Source organism: Pecten maximus, chromosome 19 (assembly GCF_902652985.1).
Source record: "Pecten maximus chromosome 19, xPecMax1.1, whole genome shotgun sequence".
Taxonomy (NCBI): domain Eukaryota; kingdom Metazoa; phylum Mollusca; class Bivalvia; order Pectinida; family Pectinidae; genus Pecten; species Pecten maximus.
This window is the reverse complement of record NC_047033.1, coordinates 23,558,267-23,579,864: the sequence shown is the minus strand read 5'-3', so window position 1 is coordinate 23,579,864 and position 21,598 is coordinate 23,558,267. Positions and strand designations below refer to the sequence as shown.

The window sequence follows — 21,598 nt, the reverse complement described above, 5'->3', positions numbered from 1 at the left end:
GCCTAAAGCTGCTACGGTGGCTGGAGATGGAAAACATATGGCGCGAATGATAACTACTGGATCTCACTTCGAGAATCAACGTCGGAGTGCATAATGTATCAATTATATAAAACTGTCGGCATATCTTATCTATACACATTTCTCCTTTTTTTTTTTATCTCTCGGGTTCCTGCCTAGTTTTAGTGTTATGGGGGGGGGGGGGGGGGGGGGGGGGGCGATCATAGGGGGGGGGGGGGGGGGCGATCATAATATGTGACTGTCATCAAGCTATCATTTCTTACTGCTGTTTTGTGTATTATGTGTGTATGGTATTTTTTTATCCACGTTCAAATTTTAATAAATTCAAATAAACATACTTTCATTCTTTACCTACAGCATATAACAACACTTGCCAATTCATTGACAATGCGCTTTATAAACCACTTGTAAACAAATGTTTACATATTATTTTCTTTTTGAAGTTCAGTGTTTAAGTGAAAGCTATTTTGACATAACATGTTTTTTGCCGAATTTTACCGTTCACACTAGGGCAGCAGTATATTGGACTAAAACATCATTTTGGCAACTATACAACTTTTGGCTACGATCATTAGCACCGGCGGTTAAATATAGTATACGATAAAAAGACTCTTACATGAAACATTACACTGATTCAGAACGCCACTGATACCGTCTACATGTACGTAGTTGTTATTTTTAGAAATTCCCCAAATTAACCCGTCAATTACATGATTCGAATATGACACACGCGCGAGTATTGTTCATGCCAAAGTATGGAGATAAATGATAGGCACGATTGAGATATGCACGAAATAAAGTATATATAGAAATGTGAACATGTCAAATATGATTACCGACTCATAAAAGATATAACAAAGACAAAAATCGAACTAAATCACATGGGTTTTTCTACGGATACTTCGGTTTCCTCGTGCAGTAACAACCCTCGCGCGCTTCCATCCGGGCCATCAAGGGCGATTAATAGAAGTTGATATAATTTGTTTCGCAATTGTTGTAAAATGAATAAAGTATAATTTGTTTTATTTAATAACTTTGCATGAGATCCTCGGAATATTACAATAAGACCAGGCGTTATGAAAGAATAAGCGTCCTCTACTTCATCACCGATATTTACTACCGATATAATCCTGGAAAGTGGTATACAGCACGGCAGCAACATCGTTTGTTATACATGTATACAGTTTGGGGGCCAATCCATTCAATAAACATCGTATGTTATATACAGTTTGGGGGCCAATCCATTCAATAAACATCGTATGTTGTATACAGTTTGGAGGCCATTCAATAAACATTGTCTGTTATATACAGTTTGGGGGCCAATCCATTCAATAAACATCGTATGTTATATACAGTTTGGGGGCCAATCCATTCAATAAACATCGTATGTTGTATACAGTTTGGAGGCCATTCAATAAACATTGTCTGTTATATACAGTTTGGGGGCCATTCAATAAACGTTGTCTGTTATATACAGTTTGGGGGCCATTCAATAAACATCGTCTGTTATATACAGTTTCGGGTCCATTCAATAAACATCGTCTGTTATATACAGTTTCGGGGCCATTCAATAAACATCGTCTGTTATATACAGTTTCGGGGCCATTCAATAAACATCGTCTGTTATATACAGTTTAGGGCCCATTCAGTAAACATCGTCTGTGATTAATGATTACTCATTTCTATCGGCGAATAAAACTTAAACAATCAGAAAAGAAACTGAAATCATGGGTTCTTTCTTTGTAGGTATATGGGATACAATACCAGTAATGTGATGGTGTTTTAGTTTAATATTGGTCATAGTTGGCAATGAGACTAAATAACAGATAGTAACCAATGAATACTAAATGGATATTTAGTTTTTAATAAGACTCTCTCTGGTACAATCACGGAAACATCGCCAGGTTTATCATAGCTGACTCAGGCTCACAACAACTAATTATTACAATAGATGACAGACAGTGGCGAAATCTCGGTACCTTTGTTACACATAGAGAACAATGCTCTCAGATTTATTTTCTTTGATGACAAGTGTTCTCGAGATCTTGTCTGGATGGTGATGTAGTCCGATAGCCTTGTCAGATACCGGGAGTGTGTTAGGGATGAGACTGATTGTAAACACATGAAAACATGTGCGTTACCTATCTCTTAGACATTTGCTCGGTCACGCAGGTTAATCACATGTTAGTGTACTTGCGATTAGCTAAGTCATGAGTAGTCTAAACACATGGCCTTCACAACTATATATAAACCTTCAATGTCTACATCATTTTTAATTGCTAACGTCATATAAAATATCTTGATTTTGCTGTGTATCATCGTGGTTGATACTGAATGAGGAATACAAAAACATCTTATAAGTCAGTCTACACGAATGTAGTTGCCAAACTGGACTCCAGGAGTCTATACAAGGGACGCAAACAGATTGTTAAACTGTTATTCAGCCGAACAAAACACCGCGATATTACAACTCTAAACCAGGACAAAACACCGCGATATTACAACTCTAAACCAGGACAAAACACCGGGATAGTACAACTCTAAACCAGGCCAAAACACCGCGAATATTACAACTCTAAACCAGGACAAAACACTGGGATATTACAACTCTAAATCAGGACAAAACACCGCGGATGATTACAAACTCTAAAACCGAGGACAAAACACCGAGATATTACAACTCTAAACGGCAGGACAAAACACTGGGATATTACCACTCTAGACCTATGAAAAAACACCGATGATATTACAACTCTAAAACCAGAACAAAACATCCGGGATATTCAAACTCTAAACCAAGACAAACACTGGGAATATTACAAGCTTAAACCAGGAACAAAACAAACACCGAGATATTAACACTCTAATCCAAGACAAAAACACCGCGAATATTACAACTCTAACAGTACAAAACACCGAGATATTCAACTCTAATCAGACCGGGATATTACAACTCTAAATCAGGACAAAACACCGCGATATTACAACTCTAAACCAGGACAAAACACCGCGATATTACAACTCTAAACCAGGACAAAACACCGCGATATTACAACTCTAAACCAGGACAAAACACCGAGATATTACAACTCTAAATCAGGACAAAACACCGAGATATTACAACTCTAAATCAGGACAAAACACCGAGATATTACAACTCTAAACCAGGACAAAACACCGAGATATTACAACTCTAAACCAGGACAAAACACCGAGATATTACAACTCTAAACCAGGACAAAACACCGAGATATTACAACTCTAAATCAGGACAAAACACCGAGATATTACAACTCTAAACCAGGACAAAACACCGAGATATTACAACTCTAAACCAGGACAAAACACCGAGATATTACAACTCTAAACCAGGACAAAACACCGCGATATAACAACTCTAAATCAGGACAAAACACTGGGATATTACAACTCTAAACCAAGACAAAACACCGGGATATAACAACTCTAAACCAGGACAAAACACCGAGATATTACAACTCTAAACCAGGACAAAACACCGAGATATTACAACTCTAAATCAGGAATGTTCCATATTTAACACAAAACATAGGAAACTTAACTCTCTTCAATAAGTTAAAATGCAATGGTCGCTCATTGCCAATATGATAAAAACAATCAGCTATGTGGTTGTAACATGATAAACTATTTCACACTGTGAAGACTTTATTATATGATAAAGTATTCTTCTACTGTTTAAATTATGTTTGGAATCAAGAATTAATGCTTCTTTTTTATTTGATTTGGTAATCTATTGATACAAGTTTTGTTATAAAAACAAGTAGTGTACACACTACCTGGGCTATAAGACCCAATCAAGTTAAATATACGATTAACATTTGACAAAGTGATCATCCAACTCCTGGAATTCCTTAATGACCAGAGTTATTAGATTCGTGATTATTGTACAGAGGTGGAAGGCAGTATAATTTAGATAGGTACAGCGACAAACAGGATAATTATTAAAATAACATAAAATCTAATAATACACTTTAAAGATATATGACAAAACTAAAACTAAGTCATAGTTACATTTATCATCGCACGGACAGCGAGCACGTGATGCTGTAAATAGCAGCAGGAGTCCACAGAGGGTGACAAACATGTCACATGCGCATTCCTTCATGTGCAGACGAAAGACGAAATACCAGTATTTGAATTTGAGTGAGGTTTTGGTCGAGAGAGATTTGATGTTGTGTTAGTGATAATGCTCGTAGGTGTGTATGGGTTTGGTTTAGATTAGATTTCATTGACAATGTTCGTTGTTAGAGGGAAAAAATGCCATAAAATGTCACCTCTCAGCAATGCAAGTTAGAGACAAGTTCTTCGGTAGATTGATATACCGCTTCTGTGTTAGGTATTTAAATCCTGAATAGTGTGTATTACTTAAGGAGATTATTATTACAGAAACGCATCTATCAGTTCTTTTAGAGTCTGTTATGTGGGTTGAGAACACAAAAATACTGAATTTTCAAACTTTTTAAACCGTCACTCACTGAGTGATACGTCATAATAACACATGTGAACATTGAGTTAAACTAGTTCGTCCGTTAGTCCTGATAAAAGCTGAAACTGGCTGCTTACGATATCAATAGCGCGCAATATATATGAACAGTAACTTTAAAGAAGTACAAGTAAATATTGATAGTAGAAAAACGTTAAGTCATCCACAATTCTATCAGTTATGTTATTAAAAGTAATCGACAATTCTATCAATTAATGATGTTATAAAAGGTGATCCACAATTCTATCAATTATGTTATAAAAATCATGTTATATCAATTAATTAAATTAAGGTAAGTTATCCACAATTTAATTCTGTTACGATATATTATCCACAATTTAATTATGTTACAATAAGTTATCCACAATTTAATTATGTTACAATAAGTTATTTACAATTTTATTATGGTACAATAAGTTATCCACAATTTAATTCTGTTACAATAAGTTATACACAATTTAATTATGTTACAATAAGTTATCCGCAATTTATTTATATTACAATAAGTTATCCACAATTTAATTGTGTTGCAATAAATTATCCACAATCTAATTATGTTACAATAAGTTATACACAATTTAATTATGTTACAATAAGTTATCCGCAATTTATTTATGTTACAATAAGTTATCCGCAATTTATTTATATTACAATAAGTTATCCACAATTTAATTGTGTTGCAATAAATTATCCACAATCTAATTATGTTACAATAAGTTATACACAATTTAATTATGTTACAATAAGTTATCCGCAATTTATTTATGTTACAATAAGTTATCCGCAATTTATTTATATTACAATAAGTTATCCACAATTTAATTGTGTTGCAATAAATTATCCACAATCTAATTATGTTACAATAAGTTATACACAATTTAATTCTGTTACAATAAGTTATACACAATTTAATTATGTTACAATAAGTTATACACAATTTAATTATGTTACAATAAGTTATCCACAATTTAATGTTGTTACAATAAGTTATCCACAATTTAATTCTGTTACAATAAGTTATCCGCAATTTAATGTTGTTACAATAAGTTATACACAATTTAATTCTGTTACAATAAGTTATACACAATTTAATTATGTTACAATAAGTTATACACAATTTAATTATGTTACAATAAGTTATCCACAATTTAATGTTGTTACAATAAGTTATCCACAATTTAATTCTGTTACAATAAGTTATCCACAATTTAATGTTGTTACAATAAGTTATCCACAATTTAATTATGTTACAATAAGTTATACACAATTTAATTATGTTACAATAAGTTATCCGCAATTTAATGTTGTTACAATAAGTTATCCACAATTTAATTCTGTTACAATAAGTTATACACAATTTAATTATGTTACAATAAGTTATCCGCAATTTATTTATATTACAATAAGTTATCCACAATTTAATTGTGTTGCAATAAGTTATCCACAATTTAATTGTGTTGCAATAAGTTATCCACAATTTAATTGTGTTGCAATAAGTTATCCACAATTTAATTGTGTTGCAATAAGTTATCCACAATTTAATTGTGTTACAATAAGTTATCCACAATTTAATTATGTTACAATGAGTTATCCACCATTTAGTTTTGTTACATACAATATGTTATCCACAATTTGATTCATTTTAATTTGCATACGATTAACTTTCGTGAATTATTGTCCCTAATGAAAGTTATTTGTAGAACATCATATGTTGTATATTTCTTCAAATGTAATTATGTAATCAATAAAACCAGGAAAATCATAAAGTTTTGTATTCCAGTTCATCCTTAGAATAATGGGCTCTGTATGACTAATATCACCCCATAGACGGCCTCTCACCGGCGATCGTTTGATGTGTCTACTGTAGTTTATAAGTCATCATACACAGCCCCCGCACAGGTATGTGCATCAGTAGCCGGTCCCATTCACAGCCTCACTGACATGTCCGACCTTTGACCCCACCAAACATTCCAAACACATATAAACACGGTTCGACAGCGACGGTGGCATTATCGCACATGTGAGGGCCCGCGTATGGGGACACACCTTTGATAAACATGCGACAGGAATACACCAATGTCACAATGACCCTTTTATGAATATTTGGTATGGAGTTTACGTAGATGAAAATAAATCACTTCATCATGAGTGATATATTTCACTAAATGTTCACTTAAGTCGATAAGTCATTGTAAGTTCACATGGCCCGATGTCTAGGATACGGGAAGTAACTACCAATACACATCTTGTTTCACTTTTGGGAAATTTAGGTTAAAACATGCCCGCTATACCGCACTACATGTTTAAGTTAAAACATGCCCGCTATACCGCACTACATGATATCGGCTGTGACCACTAAGATCTGATCGTGTGTCAACGTCTTAAATTTACTCGCAAGATAAACAGAAACGCACACTCGCTGAAATTCACGATTAATAAGGTCTATCTCCTCAACAACATTTTCGTTTAGAAATGGAGAACTAGACACATGTAACTGGAAACAAACGCAAACTCGGGTAAAGTTGAGACATGTAAACGGCAAATAAGTGTGGTAAGTAAGACGGAGTTATGTCCCCTTGACAGAGAAAATGTGTGCCGTTTCTCTAAAATTCTTTGATGAAAATGATGAATGTTTTTATTTCTCTCTCTGTTTTTTTTTCGTTTTGTTTTGCATCATTTATGTATAACGACGTAAAAGATTGTTATTTACTTCTTTGTTTATTTTAAAAATCATTTCGGTGAGGACATGTTAACATTTCCAAGTGATTTAGCAAAGGATCAGCAAATAAACGCATATTTAAATACATAAATATGTATCATTCTTCAACAGTATAAACAACATAGAAATGTATCTAAATAAAGCCTTACCTGGGGTCTGTGGTTGAGGTCGAGGGCGTGGTTGAGGGCGTGGTTGAGGGCGTGGTTGAGGCCTCGGTGTTGGTGGGCCACTTTCAACGACTTTCCCAGTAAAATTGGATATTACTACGAACTCGACTTGTCGTGAAGGTGCCCGAGTCGGATAATTGAATGTTCCACTATTTCCGGTACCCACAGGCGGTTCACGTCTTCCAGCATTAATGCCAAGAGTACCCTCGAGACCGAAATTTAGTTCTGTACGGCCTGAGCCTCGGTCTGGTTGACCTCCTGGTATCACACGGGTCCCTCCACCTAAATCACCCGGATTTATCGGAAGACCTGGCCCGATCGGGGTGCGTTCGGTAGGGAGTTCCTCCGTTCTAGGTATCAAATTAAACGATTGAAGATATCCTTTTCTGGCATTCCACGTGTCCATACGTTCAAACGTGGCGTCAGCATAGCGTTCCCGCACCATGTCGGACAGAGACCTACCTACATACGATTTACTACTCCATTCTAGAACTTCATCTTGTGGGGTACCTAAAGACTGGTATCCACCCTTCTCCCCATCCAAATACATTGCCAGACCTGAAACGGATCATACATAAAGTAAACACCTGCATCCAGAACACGAGTAAAGAAAAGACTTGTTGCAATCGGGTTTAAAGACAGATTCATCTTAAGTATAACAGTGACATATTTGAACAACTTAATTCATTTAGCGAGTATGCGTCATACAAAATTAAGACTACTCCGAACAGCAATAAATGAAGTATCTTTGAGTATACTTTTTAAGCTTGTTGCCAAATACAGATAGACTTCTCCAAAATATGTGTATCAAATTTTGCAAATATATCTATATCTATTTTTCATTAATTGTTTGGAATTAAAAACTTAGATAAGCAATGTGTTCGTTATTTAGTCAAAATATCAACATTCTAAAACTATAATTATTCGGCATTTTTCGTAATTTATTTAAAGAATCACGAGAATCCCAAGTTGTTCCTATTTAATATAATTCTGATCAATATTGAGATACCATATATCAAGGTCTCAAAATGGCCGAAAAAAAAGATATAACAAAAAACAAAACAAGAAATATCTTTAAAAAAGATAAACGGCATAGTTTTAATGCTGGTGGTTATAATGTAAAACTGCTGGTGGAATAAATCAACGCACTAATGCGTTTCAGCATGGATAACAAAATTATATCAGTTTGAATCATTTTTGGTGATAATAAGACTGCATTTGAATCAGGAATATAATCTTATTAATGTGTCATTTGAAAAGATACATCCACTTATTTAGCTTGCATTCAATCTTATCTTTGTTTCGTTTTTAACTGCATATCTGCACTTTGCATCTACCGCTACATTGGCCAATCACATACTTCATCTTGACCAGTAACGCCACCTGTCGCGTCATATCCGAGGCCAAAAGAATATTATACGGCTATGCCGAAAACACAAGAAACACTTATTGCATGATGTATTCCCGACACTTCCTTGACCTTACCTTCCTGGTCATGCCACGATATTTCGACGAGATGCCATTCGTTGGTTTCAAACCCAGGCGTCGAGACTGTCCAGGACTTAGTTGGTGTTCTCGCGGTGGCGTACAATTTCTCATCTCTATAGTAAAGCGAGACAGGAAAACTGTCAAAGAAATACATGTTATTACTTAGCGATTCCGGTTTCACTGCCATCACCATGGTAATGCCTTCCGGGCAACTCTCAAGATTCCCGTTGCAGATCAAGTCCTCACCGAGATCTAGATATTGACCTTTACCATTGACCCTGATGGCACTCCCGTGTTGACCTTGAACTCTGACCGGGCTCTCGTGAAGACGGATGGTCCTTGTCGGGAGAACTATGTTGGAGGTACCGTTTAGTATTCTGATAACCCGGTCAAATGGAATTACTTCATGTTTCAGGAACTCTGCAATAAATACACCAATGATATCCTGTCCACGCATGCGTAGATTAAGTACAATTCAAATTGCAATTCTTTAAGTAATAAAATAGTAAATTCGACGTTATGCTTCAAAGAAGAACAATACTGACAGGATTAAAGTGTAGGAAATAATGTAAATTTCGGGCTTGTTAACTCTGACGTGAAATAATAACAGGACAATCACACACAAATACAAACAGTAAATAAAAACAAAAACAGGACAGTCCTACTTCGATAAATATTTCTATTTCTATGAATATTTAAAAAAAAAAAAAAAATTCTAGATTAACCTTTGCTGTCAAGTCTTGAGATAAAATATGATTATGTCATATTTAGTAAATAAAGTGTATGTAATCGATACCAACTCGTCCCCCTATACCGCACGGTAAGATACAGCCCGTTATACCTACAGCGGTATTCCTGTGTATTGCTATACAGCCCGTTATACCTACAGCGGTATTCCTGTGTATTTCTATACAGCCTGTTATACCTACAGCGGTATTCCTGTGTATTTCTATACAGCCTGTTATACCTACAGCGGTATTCATGTGTATTTCTATACAGCCTGTTATACCTACAGCGGTATTCCTGTGTATTTCTATAACCACTTATTGAATATTGAGAGACTGTGTTTGTGAATTCATAGCGAAAATCTAGTCGTGAATTAAAAATTAAAAAACAAAAAACGCGAATTGATCAAGCATCATATACAGTAATTAGATTAATTGTTGACGCCAAATTTGCAAACGCGCGGTTAACCTAAGGACCCAAGTTTGATACTAACAGATTCATCCCGTCTATAATTATATATATAGTATACTAGTAAGTGTGAACATGCTACATTCTGTATACTATCCCGTGCTTATGTGATTACGATTAATATCTCATAAATATTATCACTTCCGTAAGACCTTAACCCTCTTGCTACGGCGAGCACTTTCATTCCTTTTTTTCTTATTTTTTCTTTAAATTTTTTTGCTAATTTTGTTTTTGTTTATTTTTGTACAGGTTCAACTCGAAAGTAAATATCAATTTATGTTAACATAAACCTGTATGACAGTATTTTATTCTGAATAAGTAAATTTATATTTAGTGTTACACAAACACCAGGGCCCAGTTGTTCAAAGGATGATTAGGGTAAAATGAGTTTAACAACATTTTAAAAATTCCAATAAAGTAGTTTCTTTTAAAACCAACTTAATAAAATTTAATGAAACTACAAAACTCTTCATTGTCTTCCTACCTATTTCAAGGAATTTACACACACATGTTTTGAAGTAAAAGACAAATGAAGTTTTCTTTAATCAAAAGATTAATCTAATCATCTTTTCAACAAATGGGCCCAGACCGAATTTGACAGCAACGGAACGTACGTCCTCGCCGGAACACCACTACACTAATACCAATATCATAACTACTGCCGATTTCCTGTAGTATCTAGATTTAGCTTTTTTATTGTATTAAAATCTCATATTATAAATCTGATATCGAAACAGCATATATGAATGGGATGTTAAGGATTAATTGGAATTCTAACGTAGATTTGATCACTTTGTAAGCCAAGAATCAGTGATCAGATTGCATACCGTAATAAAACGTCTATGATATAAACAGTTTCTGTTTAATTATCAAAATAATGTTTTTGTCATTAGGCCATCAAATTATATCTTTTTAAACATGCAGATCATTAAACAAATCGAAATAAAAAGAGCTATGAAAGAAAGTAAAAGGCACTTATCCTGATTTTTTTAAACGTTAGTAATAATTTTCAAGATATGTTATCCGTTGGTGAGAAATGTCAATATTTCTCATCTATTACGAGAACCAATCACGAATACTGACCGTCCTAGGCCTGGTCAATTCTGACCAGACATTAGTTATCTCCCCTACCTCCTATTTGTCCAGCTCTCATGACCTCATCCCTTGGACCATACCAGTACTGGATCTCATCCACGAGCGCGTTCACCCTGCCTGGTTCGTCCCTCTGTTCTCTTCCTACGTAAACATTTCTACCATAGGACTCGTCGGCTTGAGATTGAGTCCAGAAGGAAGTGGCGCCCTCCTTTGTACCGTCGAGATAAAGTGCAAGACCTTTCTCGGGTGTCCATGAAACCTCAACATTGTGCCATCTATCGGCCTGGAAGTTGGGACTTGTGACCTGCCATGTTTTTCCGTCTGAGTGGAACCTGGCGATGAGATTGCCGTCGCGGTAGAAGAGCGAATATGAAGGTGCTGATACGAAGTATGATCCATCCACCAGTTCCCGCGATTTTATCCAAAGTGACATCGTCAGACCATTTTTACATTGGTTGATATCCGCCAAACACTTGTCATCCGGGATACCTAGATCCACGTATTGCCCAGTTCCAGCCAATGAGACGGCGTTGCCGAATTTGCCCGGGACTATCCTGGCGCCATTTGCTAAAGTAACAGTATATCGAGGGTGATGAACACGGCCATTTTGTTCATGCTCCATGGAGAAAGTCTCGTGAGGAATGTTGTCTGTGAGAAATGTGAAAATCCACCAATCATAAACATCAACATGCATGTTAATAAAGAATAAATAAACTAAAAGAGGAGTTGACAGGACGAATCACCATATCCGGAATTTACGATTCCCAGTACCCTGTTGCTTTTTAAACATCACCTAAAATGTTCTGTCTCTGTCTCTCTTTCCTAAAACATAATCATGTTCCCGCTATTTCATGTCTATCACATCTATCCCCAATCCCCATCCTCGCGTAATTTCAAAACTGGTTACAGTAATCAAAATTGTAGTTATGAATTCATTGCTGCCATTAAACAAAATCCCATCTGATTCATTTACACCTGACCCCCATCCTACACCTTTCCCTTCCCTCTCCATCTCTTCCCGTCTAACCCACCCGGCTCTATATCTCCACTTCACAAACCCAATCTCCTCCGTCTCCCCACCTAGCCCCACTACCCCACCTCCTTCCATCTCACCCACCTGACCCAACGACACCCCCACCCCACTACCCCCCAGCGACTCCGCCACCTATCCCCACTAGCCCCCCACCCACGTAGCCTCTCCCATCTCCACCACCTAGCCCAACTACCACCCACCCTGCCTTCCAGTCCTCCCCCACCTAGGCGCCCCACTAACCCCCCCCTCCGACATTCTCCCCACCTAGCTCCCTCCACCTAGCCCCCACTAGCCTCCTTCCATCTACCCACCTAGCCCCACTACCAACCCCACCTCCTCCATTCTCCCCGACCTAGCCCCACTAACCCACCCTACCCCCCACCTTACCTTCCACATCTCGCCCACCTGAGCCCCACTAGCCCCCCCCCCCACTCTCCCCACCTACCCCACTAACTACCCCCCCCCATCCCCCACCTAGCCCCACTACCCCCCCCATCTCCCCACCTAGCCCCACTACCTCCACCCCCATCCATCTCCCCACCTAGCCCCACCCCCCCTCCCCCCCCCCATCCCCCCTACCCCCCCCAACCCCCCCCCCCCCCCCCCCCCCCCCGCCCATCTCCCCTAGCCCCACTACCTCTCCCCCACATCCCCCCATCTCCCCACCTAGCCCGACTACCCACCCCCCCCCCCCCCCCCCCCCCCCACCCCCCCCCCCCCCCCCCCCGGCCCTGTCGACTCCTCGTTACAGGGACAAGTCCTGTATCTAAAGGTGACGGGATCACTATATTACAAACAGGGAAATGACTTTACTACAGTGTAATATCCGATATAATATCCAATACCATTCCTACTGATAGTGACGATATCTACATGTATTATGATAAAAAGTATTACAAATACCATGCATTACTTTACCTGATAACAGGGTTTTCTACGAGTGACACCATAACTATGGCTTAGGCCTTTTAACATTTCAAAATCGTCTTCGTATTAGGATGAATGACTATGGAATTGTCGCGAAATACACATGTTTATTATCTTATTATTTTGATTTAATCTTAGATTAAATGAAACTCTAGATAGTTCATGGTGTGATATCACCAATGAATACTCAATCTTAAATTAAGTTAACTGTTTTACTGTTTTCAGCATCTGATAAACTTTTCCTATTGGAAATGTGTGGTAACTGTGTGGAATAATTGACTACTTATTTAATTATATGATGAGTATAAACTAAATTTATATAATGTATCACAAACATAATGGAGGTGGATCTTAGATCAACAAATGAGTACACCTCTCGTGACGTCATAACCACTGTACTTTTGGCTAGATTTAATATACTTCTCAAAATAGAATAGTAACATGATTGCTGTGTGAAATGGGTTACACTCATGAATAGTTGGCCGAGAGCATGCAACCGTGGAGACAATGTTGGGAAATAAAAGTAAAAACCGTTATGATAATCATATGGAAGATGTTTATTATGATTAGTAATAACTGATAATTAATGTTGAAAACGCGGATGAATTTATATGAGGGATTAGTGTTGAATAAACATTGTGAGGTAAAATCAATAGGCATTGTCTCCGTTAGTATGAAAAGCCGATTAATAAGCGTAAGAATAAAACATGGCGTAATGTACAGAATACAAAAAATCAACATCTGTACATACAAAGGGAAGAATGAGGGATAGCTTGTATATATTAGTATTGTATGATACAGGAACTACTTAAGGTTGAGTGAGTGCGAAAAATGTCAGTCCATCTAAAACACAGAAAAACAAAACCAAAAGGACCAAAAATTTACAGTTCTGGCCTTTATGATATAAATTTAGCCAAACAAGTCATCAAAACGCGTAAAGAAACGAAATGACAGAGAGAGCATAGTTCATTTATACAACATAAAAATTGGCAGTAGTATTTTCGGACGTCGGGTTACTCACTTATCTTGGTGTCATCAAGACAAGCAAAATCAGGAATTGGATATAAAACACTGCCATTTTTTCATTTATTTTTATTTCTGTTTTCATTTATTCATTTTTTTAATTTTCTCGATATTCTCTGGATGACAAATTTTCAACTAACAGTCCCTTGGTTAAGTTTATCAAAGGAAAATGACAATGAGTTGGAAACGTATCTAATGACAATGGATGATGAATGTACATAGGACATATTAAATCGAATTCTGAGATTTAGTGACACTACAAACAACAACGCTACCTAAAACACCGGAAGTGATGTTTCCGCCATGATGGATTTCACTGCTGAACTTCTAACAAGAGCTTTTAACTTATCCCCTGAGAACAACATTGTTACACAATGACTTCCTCCTATGGATCTCTGAAAGGACGAGATATCTTATATAACAGAATCAGAAATATCATGCAATATGCTAATCACCCATAGAAATACAGAGATGCTTCAGAGAGATGCTATAGAGAGATGCTATAGAGCGGAACCGGAAATGCCTCAACTGTATTGTATCTAAACAACTACTGTCAGTAATTAGGAAACTGTCCCACAACCTCTTATAACCGGATGTTAAAAATATCACAAAATGATCTAGAGAAATTTAATCAATTATATCCAATGAATGTTTTGTTAATATGTTCACAAAACGTTGGAACGTATCTTATTGAAAATTCAGAAGTCAGGGTAGAGTATTGACGTATCCTATTGGACACAGACGCCTTCGCAAGAGCTAGGGTCAACTGTGATCGTATAGACAATAAGAGAACAGTAACAACGCATCCTATTGGCTAATAAAGTCACATGATCAGAGTTAGAAATGCTATTTATTTGATTGTGGAACAGAAACCTTCTTCAAATAACAGAGAAAATAGTGACAGGGTGGTCTTACAAAATTTTACAAACAAAATGGTGGATATATCTCGAAAATGTAGGTGTCGTAACATCCATACACCGATATATGTTCAAAATGTTTCTATTTCAAAGTTTCAATCACGTGAGATCTTATTTGAATGACCACCCTGTAACAGCACAACTAAACATACCATGCAATCTAAGTAAATATCACAACACCACCTCCCATCATCGTGACATGCGCAGACGTTATGAGGAACTGCCAAACGGAACTGCTGTCTACTATAACTTTCTATAATATCTTGCTTATTCTTTTCAGACTTCTATCCATTCCACAACATCTACCCGCCATGCTAGATGAACTCATTCACGAAACACATCTTTTCAACTCAACAATATAAATGCAAATTTCGCCGAACTGAACACTGACCAATTCGCTAGCCCGACTACCACTATTGCGCTACCTGGCGCCAAATATCAAAGCGCGAAATGAAAAACTGTACGTCCGAATCTAAAAATATCAAAATGACGTCACAACAGACATACAAAAATAACGAACAACGAATCGAAACACGTGATTATTGACATACAAACAAGCGTTTCACCAACAGAGAGCAAATGTAAAGCGCATGCGCAAGTGTTTAATTTGCTGTTTGCCAATATGTTTGTTATGCAAACAAAACCATGAGGGATATGTACGTGACTAACAACATCAAGAAGATGAAACACGACAACACATAATTACAAAGTTTACTTACATATCGACACATGTTCAGTAACACATATTATGAAATTGTGCATATATTTATTAAAAATAAAACAAAAGAATATTTTCCATTTCACAGCGACATTCCTAAATGTCAGTTGGGTGTTATAACCAAACGCAGGGAATGGACAGGTCTTTCTTGCCAGTGAACATCTACACAGTGGAACGATCAGTATATTGTTCATAGACCTCGTTAAACTGTCACCGTTAACCTAGCGATATTTTAACGATTAATTATTCTAACAAAAAATGCTTACTATATTCTTTATGTCAAAAGGAAAATAGCATTGGTCTTAGGCTAAACCGTTAAAAATATGGAACATTACATAGAGATTAAAAAAATATATAGAAAATATTGAGCTTAATCATTTTTAAACATCTGTACCGCTGTGAAATGGCTTGGAAATATAATTAACGGCATGTTAATTCGATAATACGAATTACAAATCAATGTTACTTCGTCTGAATATTTACTTTAAATGATTTTAACTATATAATAATGTGATCTGGTAATTGATATATCTAGTAGAATTTAGTACTGATTATTTATCGGTTTAAATGTTTTTTATTACTGAACAGATAGTGTGACTTACCCCGGAAGAGGTAGTTAAAGGCCAATAACTCTTCCCGTCTTCCAAACCAGATCTCCATCTCATCAACTGTCATCCTGGCGTCGTTGACAGCATCGCGGGAGTCGCCAACATTAGCCCGACCCACATAGAAATGAGGAACGGAGTAAGCGACCTCTATCGGTACATTCGTGTAACGAGATTTGGCCACAAGTGTGTTGTTGACATACATAGACAGTCCGTGATCCGGATGCCATGACATCTCCATGTGGTTCCACGTATCCGGTTCCACACGTGGGAAATTGACCTCCCAGTGTTTCCCGTACTGGTCTACAGTGACGTAAATATTCCCGTCTTTATGAAACATGCGCAGACCGTTCTTTCCGGTTGACATGATATACATATTTTCATCGAAGGCCTGAAAGTTCATCCATGCTCCAATGGTTATACCGTTTGGACACTTGGCCAAGTTCCCTAGACAGGAATCCTTGTTTTGACCGATGTCCAGGTACTGGCCGAAGCCGTTAAATCTCATTGCGTTGCCCACCACCCCGGGTACTTGGGAAGGTACCCCTTCTATTGGAAGGAGGAGTTCCGAATGTAACAGTATCCCAGGGCGCATGTCCTGGAAATCGATCAGGTAATTTGTAGGCTTCCCTGAGGATAAAAGTGTAACATGTATCACATACAAGTGTAAGTACATATATGTTTTATATAGGACGTAGTAACATCGAATATCATTGGTTATTGTGGTCAGGTGATCAGCCGATAAATTGTTTTGTTTTAAATCAGTTTTATCAACGGAGGAAACAATATACATTTTTTGTACATTGTAACATACATGTAGTAGGAAGGGAACCGAGACCAGACAGATTATGTACCGACTGTTAATGGTTTAATGAGACCAGACAGATTATGTACCGACTGTAAATGGTTAAATAAGACCAGACAGATTATGTACCGACTGTTAATGGTTTAATAAGACCAGACAGATTATGTACCGACTGTAAATGGTTTAATAAGTATAAAAACGACCGTATCATAAACATTACACATCAACACAGGTATCACTGAATCCTTATTTGTGAATCAGTAAAGATAAATAAGATATTCTCCGACATCAATGTTAAAAATGTGATAATATTGAACTAAAAAAAAACAGATTTCCAGTCCCTCAAAACGGTTGTTCCGTTAAAAAAGATTCTTGATATGATAAAATAATAAGATTAAGAAAGTGGAAGATTCCTAAGTGTTAAAAAGTTGGTATAGACATTACCTCTCTGTAGATACCCAAAAGCCGTTAGGTAGTCACGTGGTCCATACCAATAGGCCAGTTCATCGAACGTGCCTTTCCCGTATGGCTGATCTTCCATGTTAACATTTCCGCGACCTAGATAGATCTTATTTTGAAGAGTTGTCTCTATCAAACTTTCCGGAAGTGGATCTGTTCTTCTTGACGGATTCATGTCCTTAGCAACAGGAACTTCGTCAACAAAAACTTCTAAACCAGTTTCAGGATCCCAAGAAATTTCCAGGAAATACCAATTCCCGGGAATGAGAACATTCGTTGATGTTTCCCAGATTCTGGTCGAGGTTCTGGCCGCGACCTGTAGGTTCTTTCTGGTATTGCTTAAGGTGATACCGTTATGACCACTGGTGAAAAAATACATATTCTCTCTGAAAGTGGTTGGTCTAAACCAAAACGAGGTGTATATTCCGTGGTGACAAAAATCCAGGTTTCCAAAACACTCTGAAGATTTTTCTCCGAAATCTACCACCTGTTGTTGGCCGTTCAATTTGATGGCTTTTCCGATTTTACCAGCTACAAGTTTGGGTCGGTTGAAAGTTTCCACGAGAAGAGAAGGGTGTATCAGGCGATCCCCAAGCATGGAGTCCATGCCGAAGTGGTAATTTTCCGGTTTTCCTGAAATTGAACAATTATGTTTCCCTCAATAAATTAATAAAATGTAATCAGTTCAATAAATCATCGTCTAATTTTGTTACATTCGAGCAAAGCAATATTAACACTATTTTCTGCGTATGATGTTAGGGTCATTCGTCCGGAACATCATTAGTCCGGAACATCATTCGTCCGGAACATCATTAGTCCGGACATTTAAAATATACTTTGTAAAGCGACACCCTCATACACGTAACTTTATATGTACAGGTAAATCTTATTGTCTTGGTGTTCTCTGTATTACAGAACCTCGTTAATCCAGAAATTTTATTTTATGTACAACATACCTTCGGTAATCAAGACATTGTATTCTATTTGTGGAGCAGAACCTTGCTAATCCGGACTTTGTATTTTATGTTTAGAGCAGAACCTTGCTAATCCGGACTTTGTATTTTATGTGTAGAGCAGAACCTTGGTAATCCGGACTTTGTATTCTATGTGTGGAGCAGAACCTTGCTAATCCGGACTTTGTATTCTAAGTGTAGAGCAGAACCTTGCTAATCCGGACTTTGTATTTTATGTGTAGAGCAGAACCTTGGTAATCCGGACTTTGTATTTTATGTGTAGAGCAGAACCTTGCTAATCCGGACTTTGTAATCTATGTGTAGAGCAGAACCTTGCTAATCCGGACTTTGTATTTTAAGTGTAGAGCAGAACCTTGTTAATCCGGACTTTGTATTTTAAGTGTAGAGCAGAACCTTGTTAATCCGGACGTATTCTATGTGTAGAGTAGAACCTTGCTAATCCGGACTTTGTATTTAATGTGTGGAGCAGAACCTTGCTAATCCGGACATTGCATTTTAAGTGTGGAGCAGAACCTTGCTAATCCGGACGTATTCTATGTGTAGAGTAGAACCTTGCTAATCCGGACTTTGTAGTATATATGTGGAGCAGAACCTTGCTAATCCCGACATTGTATTCGATGTGTGGAGCAGAACCTTGCTAATCCGGACTCTGTATTCTATGTGTAGAGCAGAACCTTGCTAATCCGGACTTTGTTTATATGTGTAGAGCAGAACCTTGCTAATCCGGACTTTGTATTCGATGTGTGGAGCAGAACCTTGCTAATCCGGACTTTGTATTTTATGTGTACAGCAGAACCTTGCTAATCCGGAATTTGTATTCTATGTGTGGAGCAGAACCTTGCTAATCCGGACTTTGTATTCTATGTGTTTAGCAGAACCTTGCTAATCCGGACTTTGTATTTTATGTGTAGAGCAGAATTTTGCTAATCCGGACTTTGTATTTTATGTGTTTAGCAGAACCTTGCTAATCCGGACTTTGTATTTTATGTGTAGAACCTGTTTATGTATTAGTCCAGACACTGATATCAGAAAACAAAACCTTATTGATACAGCCAAAATAACGACCGAAGTATGGATTTTCTGAATTCCCGGGTAATAGGGCGGTACAGCAGAGATGTGATAAAAAATTAGATCAATAAAACAAAGAAAAACAAAACTGACATTCTCTTCCTCATCCCTCAAGTAATTTTGGTAAAATATATGATTAGATTCAGAGTTAAAAATCACAAAGTCCAATGTAGCCGTTGACAGCTATGTGAATATTGTATCGTTTGTTGTCCTGAATTAACTGTAAAATAAGATTTCTATTTAAAAAACTGATCTTTGCAGATAAGATGGGTAGTTAAGAGCTGTGTGACGGATAAAAAAGAAAAAAAAGATTGGGTCCAATTATATTGAGCGGGCTACCAACCGGCACCTATTCAAGGGCGCGATCCCACTACTGTCTGACACGGGGACTTCTGCCTGCTGTGTTTCCACCCTGGGCCGATTCGTCCCTCCTTAGACAACCTGGTCACACTGGGCTCCCCCAATGTGGCCATATTGATACCAGACTTAGCGCGGACGCCCTATCGACACAGGACACCGGAGGGAAGGACCCCCGCCCTCAAACCGTCCACCAACCTCGGCCTCCAGGTAACTGGATTACAGGAGCACGCCACAACTCCCAGCCGAGAGATAAGTCCACCATACGGTCTTATAAATCTTCCATCATGGTTTATCATACAAATGAACAAAATTAACAAAACATGCTCATGTAAGCTGAATTTGTCGATATGATATTGATTAGTGATCAATTTCAAAAATTAACGATGATTAAAATATAACATATATGGTCCTATTACGTGGTTAGAAGCCGCGTTTCCGATGAACTTTGACCTCTAGACAGTCCGTGCTATATTACCGCACGCATTCCTTACAAACCAACAAAATTGATGAAATCGATCAAGGCAAAGCATACACGACGCCATAAGATGTTAGATTCTAAAATAACGAGTAAATATATTTTATATTTCCAAATTGAAATAATCAGTATTGAACAAGTTTTTGCCACGTCACTTCATTGGTACTCGTTACGGAATCGCACATATGTCTACTTACATGTACAACTTAAACGCATATGTCACACATGTAAAACTCTTGCAAAGTCAACGAACATGTCGAAATAAAGATGCTAAACCCCTAACTTAACTAGGAGAGAACCGTTTATTACCTCAGTTGACATAATATAAAGATATCTTGTAATTGTGACCGAAAACAATTTTATTCTTGAACCTGTGCACGTCATTTTAAACGTTGGAAGTCTGTACATGACATATGTTAGAATGCCATAGCCGTAGGTACAATATATAGATAGATATATACGTGTTGTATCCGCAGGGAACACGTGCGGTAATATATCGCACGGACTGTCTAGAGGTCAAAGTTTATCGGAAACGTGGCATTTCGCTGCATAATGATCATATATTTGTTATATCTTAATCCTCGATACATTTTTGAAATTGATTACTAATCAATATCATATCGACAAATTCAGCTTACATGAGCATGTTTTGTTAATTTTGTTCATTTGTATGAAAAAACATGTTGGTAGATTTATAAGACCGTATGGTGGACTTATCTCTCGGCTGGGAGTTGTGGCGTGCTCCTGTAATCCAGTTACCTGGAGGCCGAGGTTGGTGGACGGTTTGAGGGCGGGGGTCCTTCCCTCCGGTGTCCTGTGTCGATAGGGCGTCCGCGCTAAGTCTGGTATCAATATGGCCACATCGGGGGAGCCCAGTGTGACCAGGTTGTCTAAGGAGGGACGAATCGGCCCAGGGTGGAAACACAGCAGGCAGAAGTCCCCGTGTCAGACAGTAGTGGGATCGCGCCCTTGAATAGGTGCCGGTTGGTAGCCCGCTCAATATAATTGGACCCAATCTTTTTTTTCTATTT

The 21,598-nt window shown here is 37.6% G+C and overlaps 1 protein-coding gene across 5 annotated transcripts in view; it reads right to left on the bottom strand.

Moving 5' to 3' along the window:
- The window catches only part of LOC117317710, a 104,988-nt gene that overhangs the window by 33,630 nt on the left and 49,760 nt on the right, over positions 1-21,598 (bottom strand). For 4 of the 5 annotated variants that reach the window (XM_033872597.1, XM_033872598.1, XM_033872600.1 and 1 more), the window contains exons 6-10: positions 17,676-18,323; positions 16,424-17,056; positions 11,240-11,851; positions 8,912-9,334; positions 7,409-7,984 (exon numbers count right to left, since the gene is read on the bottom strand). In XM_033872597.1, the coding sequence (XP_033728488.1) occupies positions 7,409-7,984; positions 8,912-9,334; positions 11,240-11,851; positions 16,424-17,056; positions 17,676-18,323 (2,892 nt within the window). The remainder of the gene's footprint in view (positions 1-7,408; positions 7,985-8,911; positions 9,335-11,239; positions 11,852-16,423; positions 17,057-17,675; positions 18,324-21,598) is intronic. The other variant, XM_033872601.1, reaches the window with a different exon arrangement.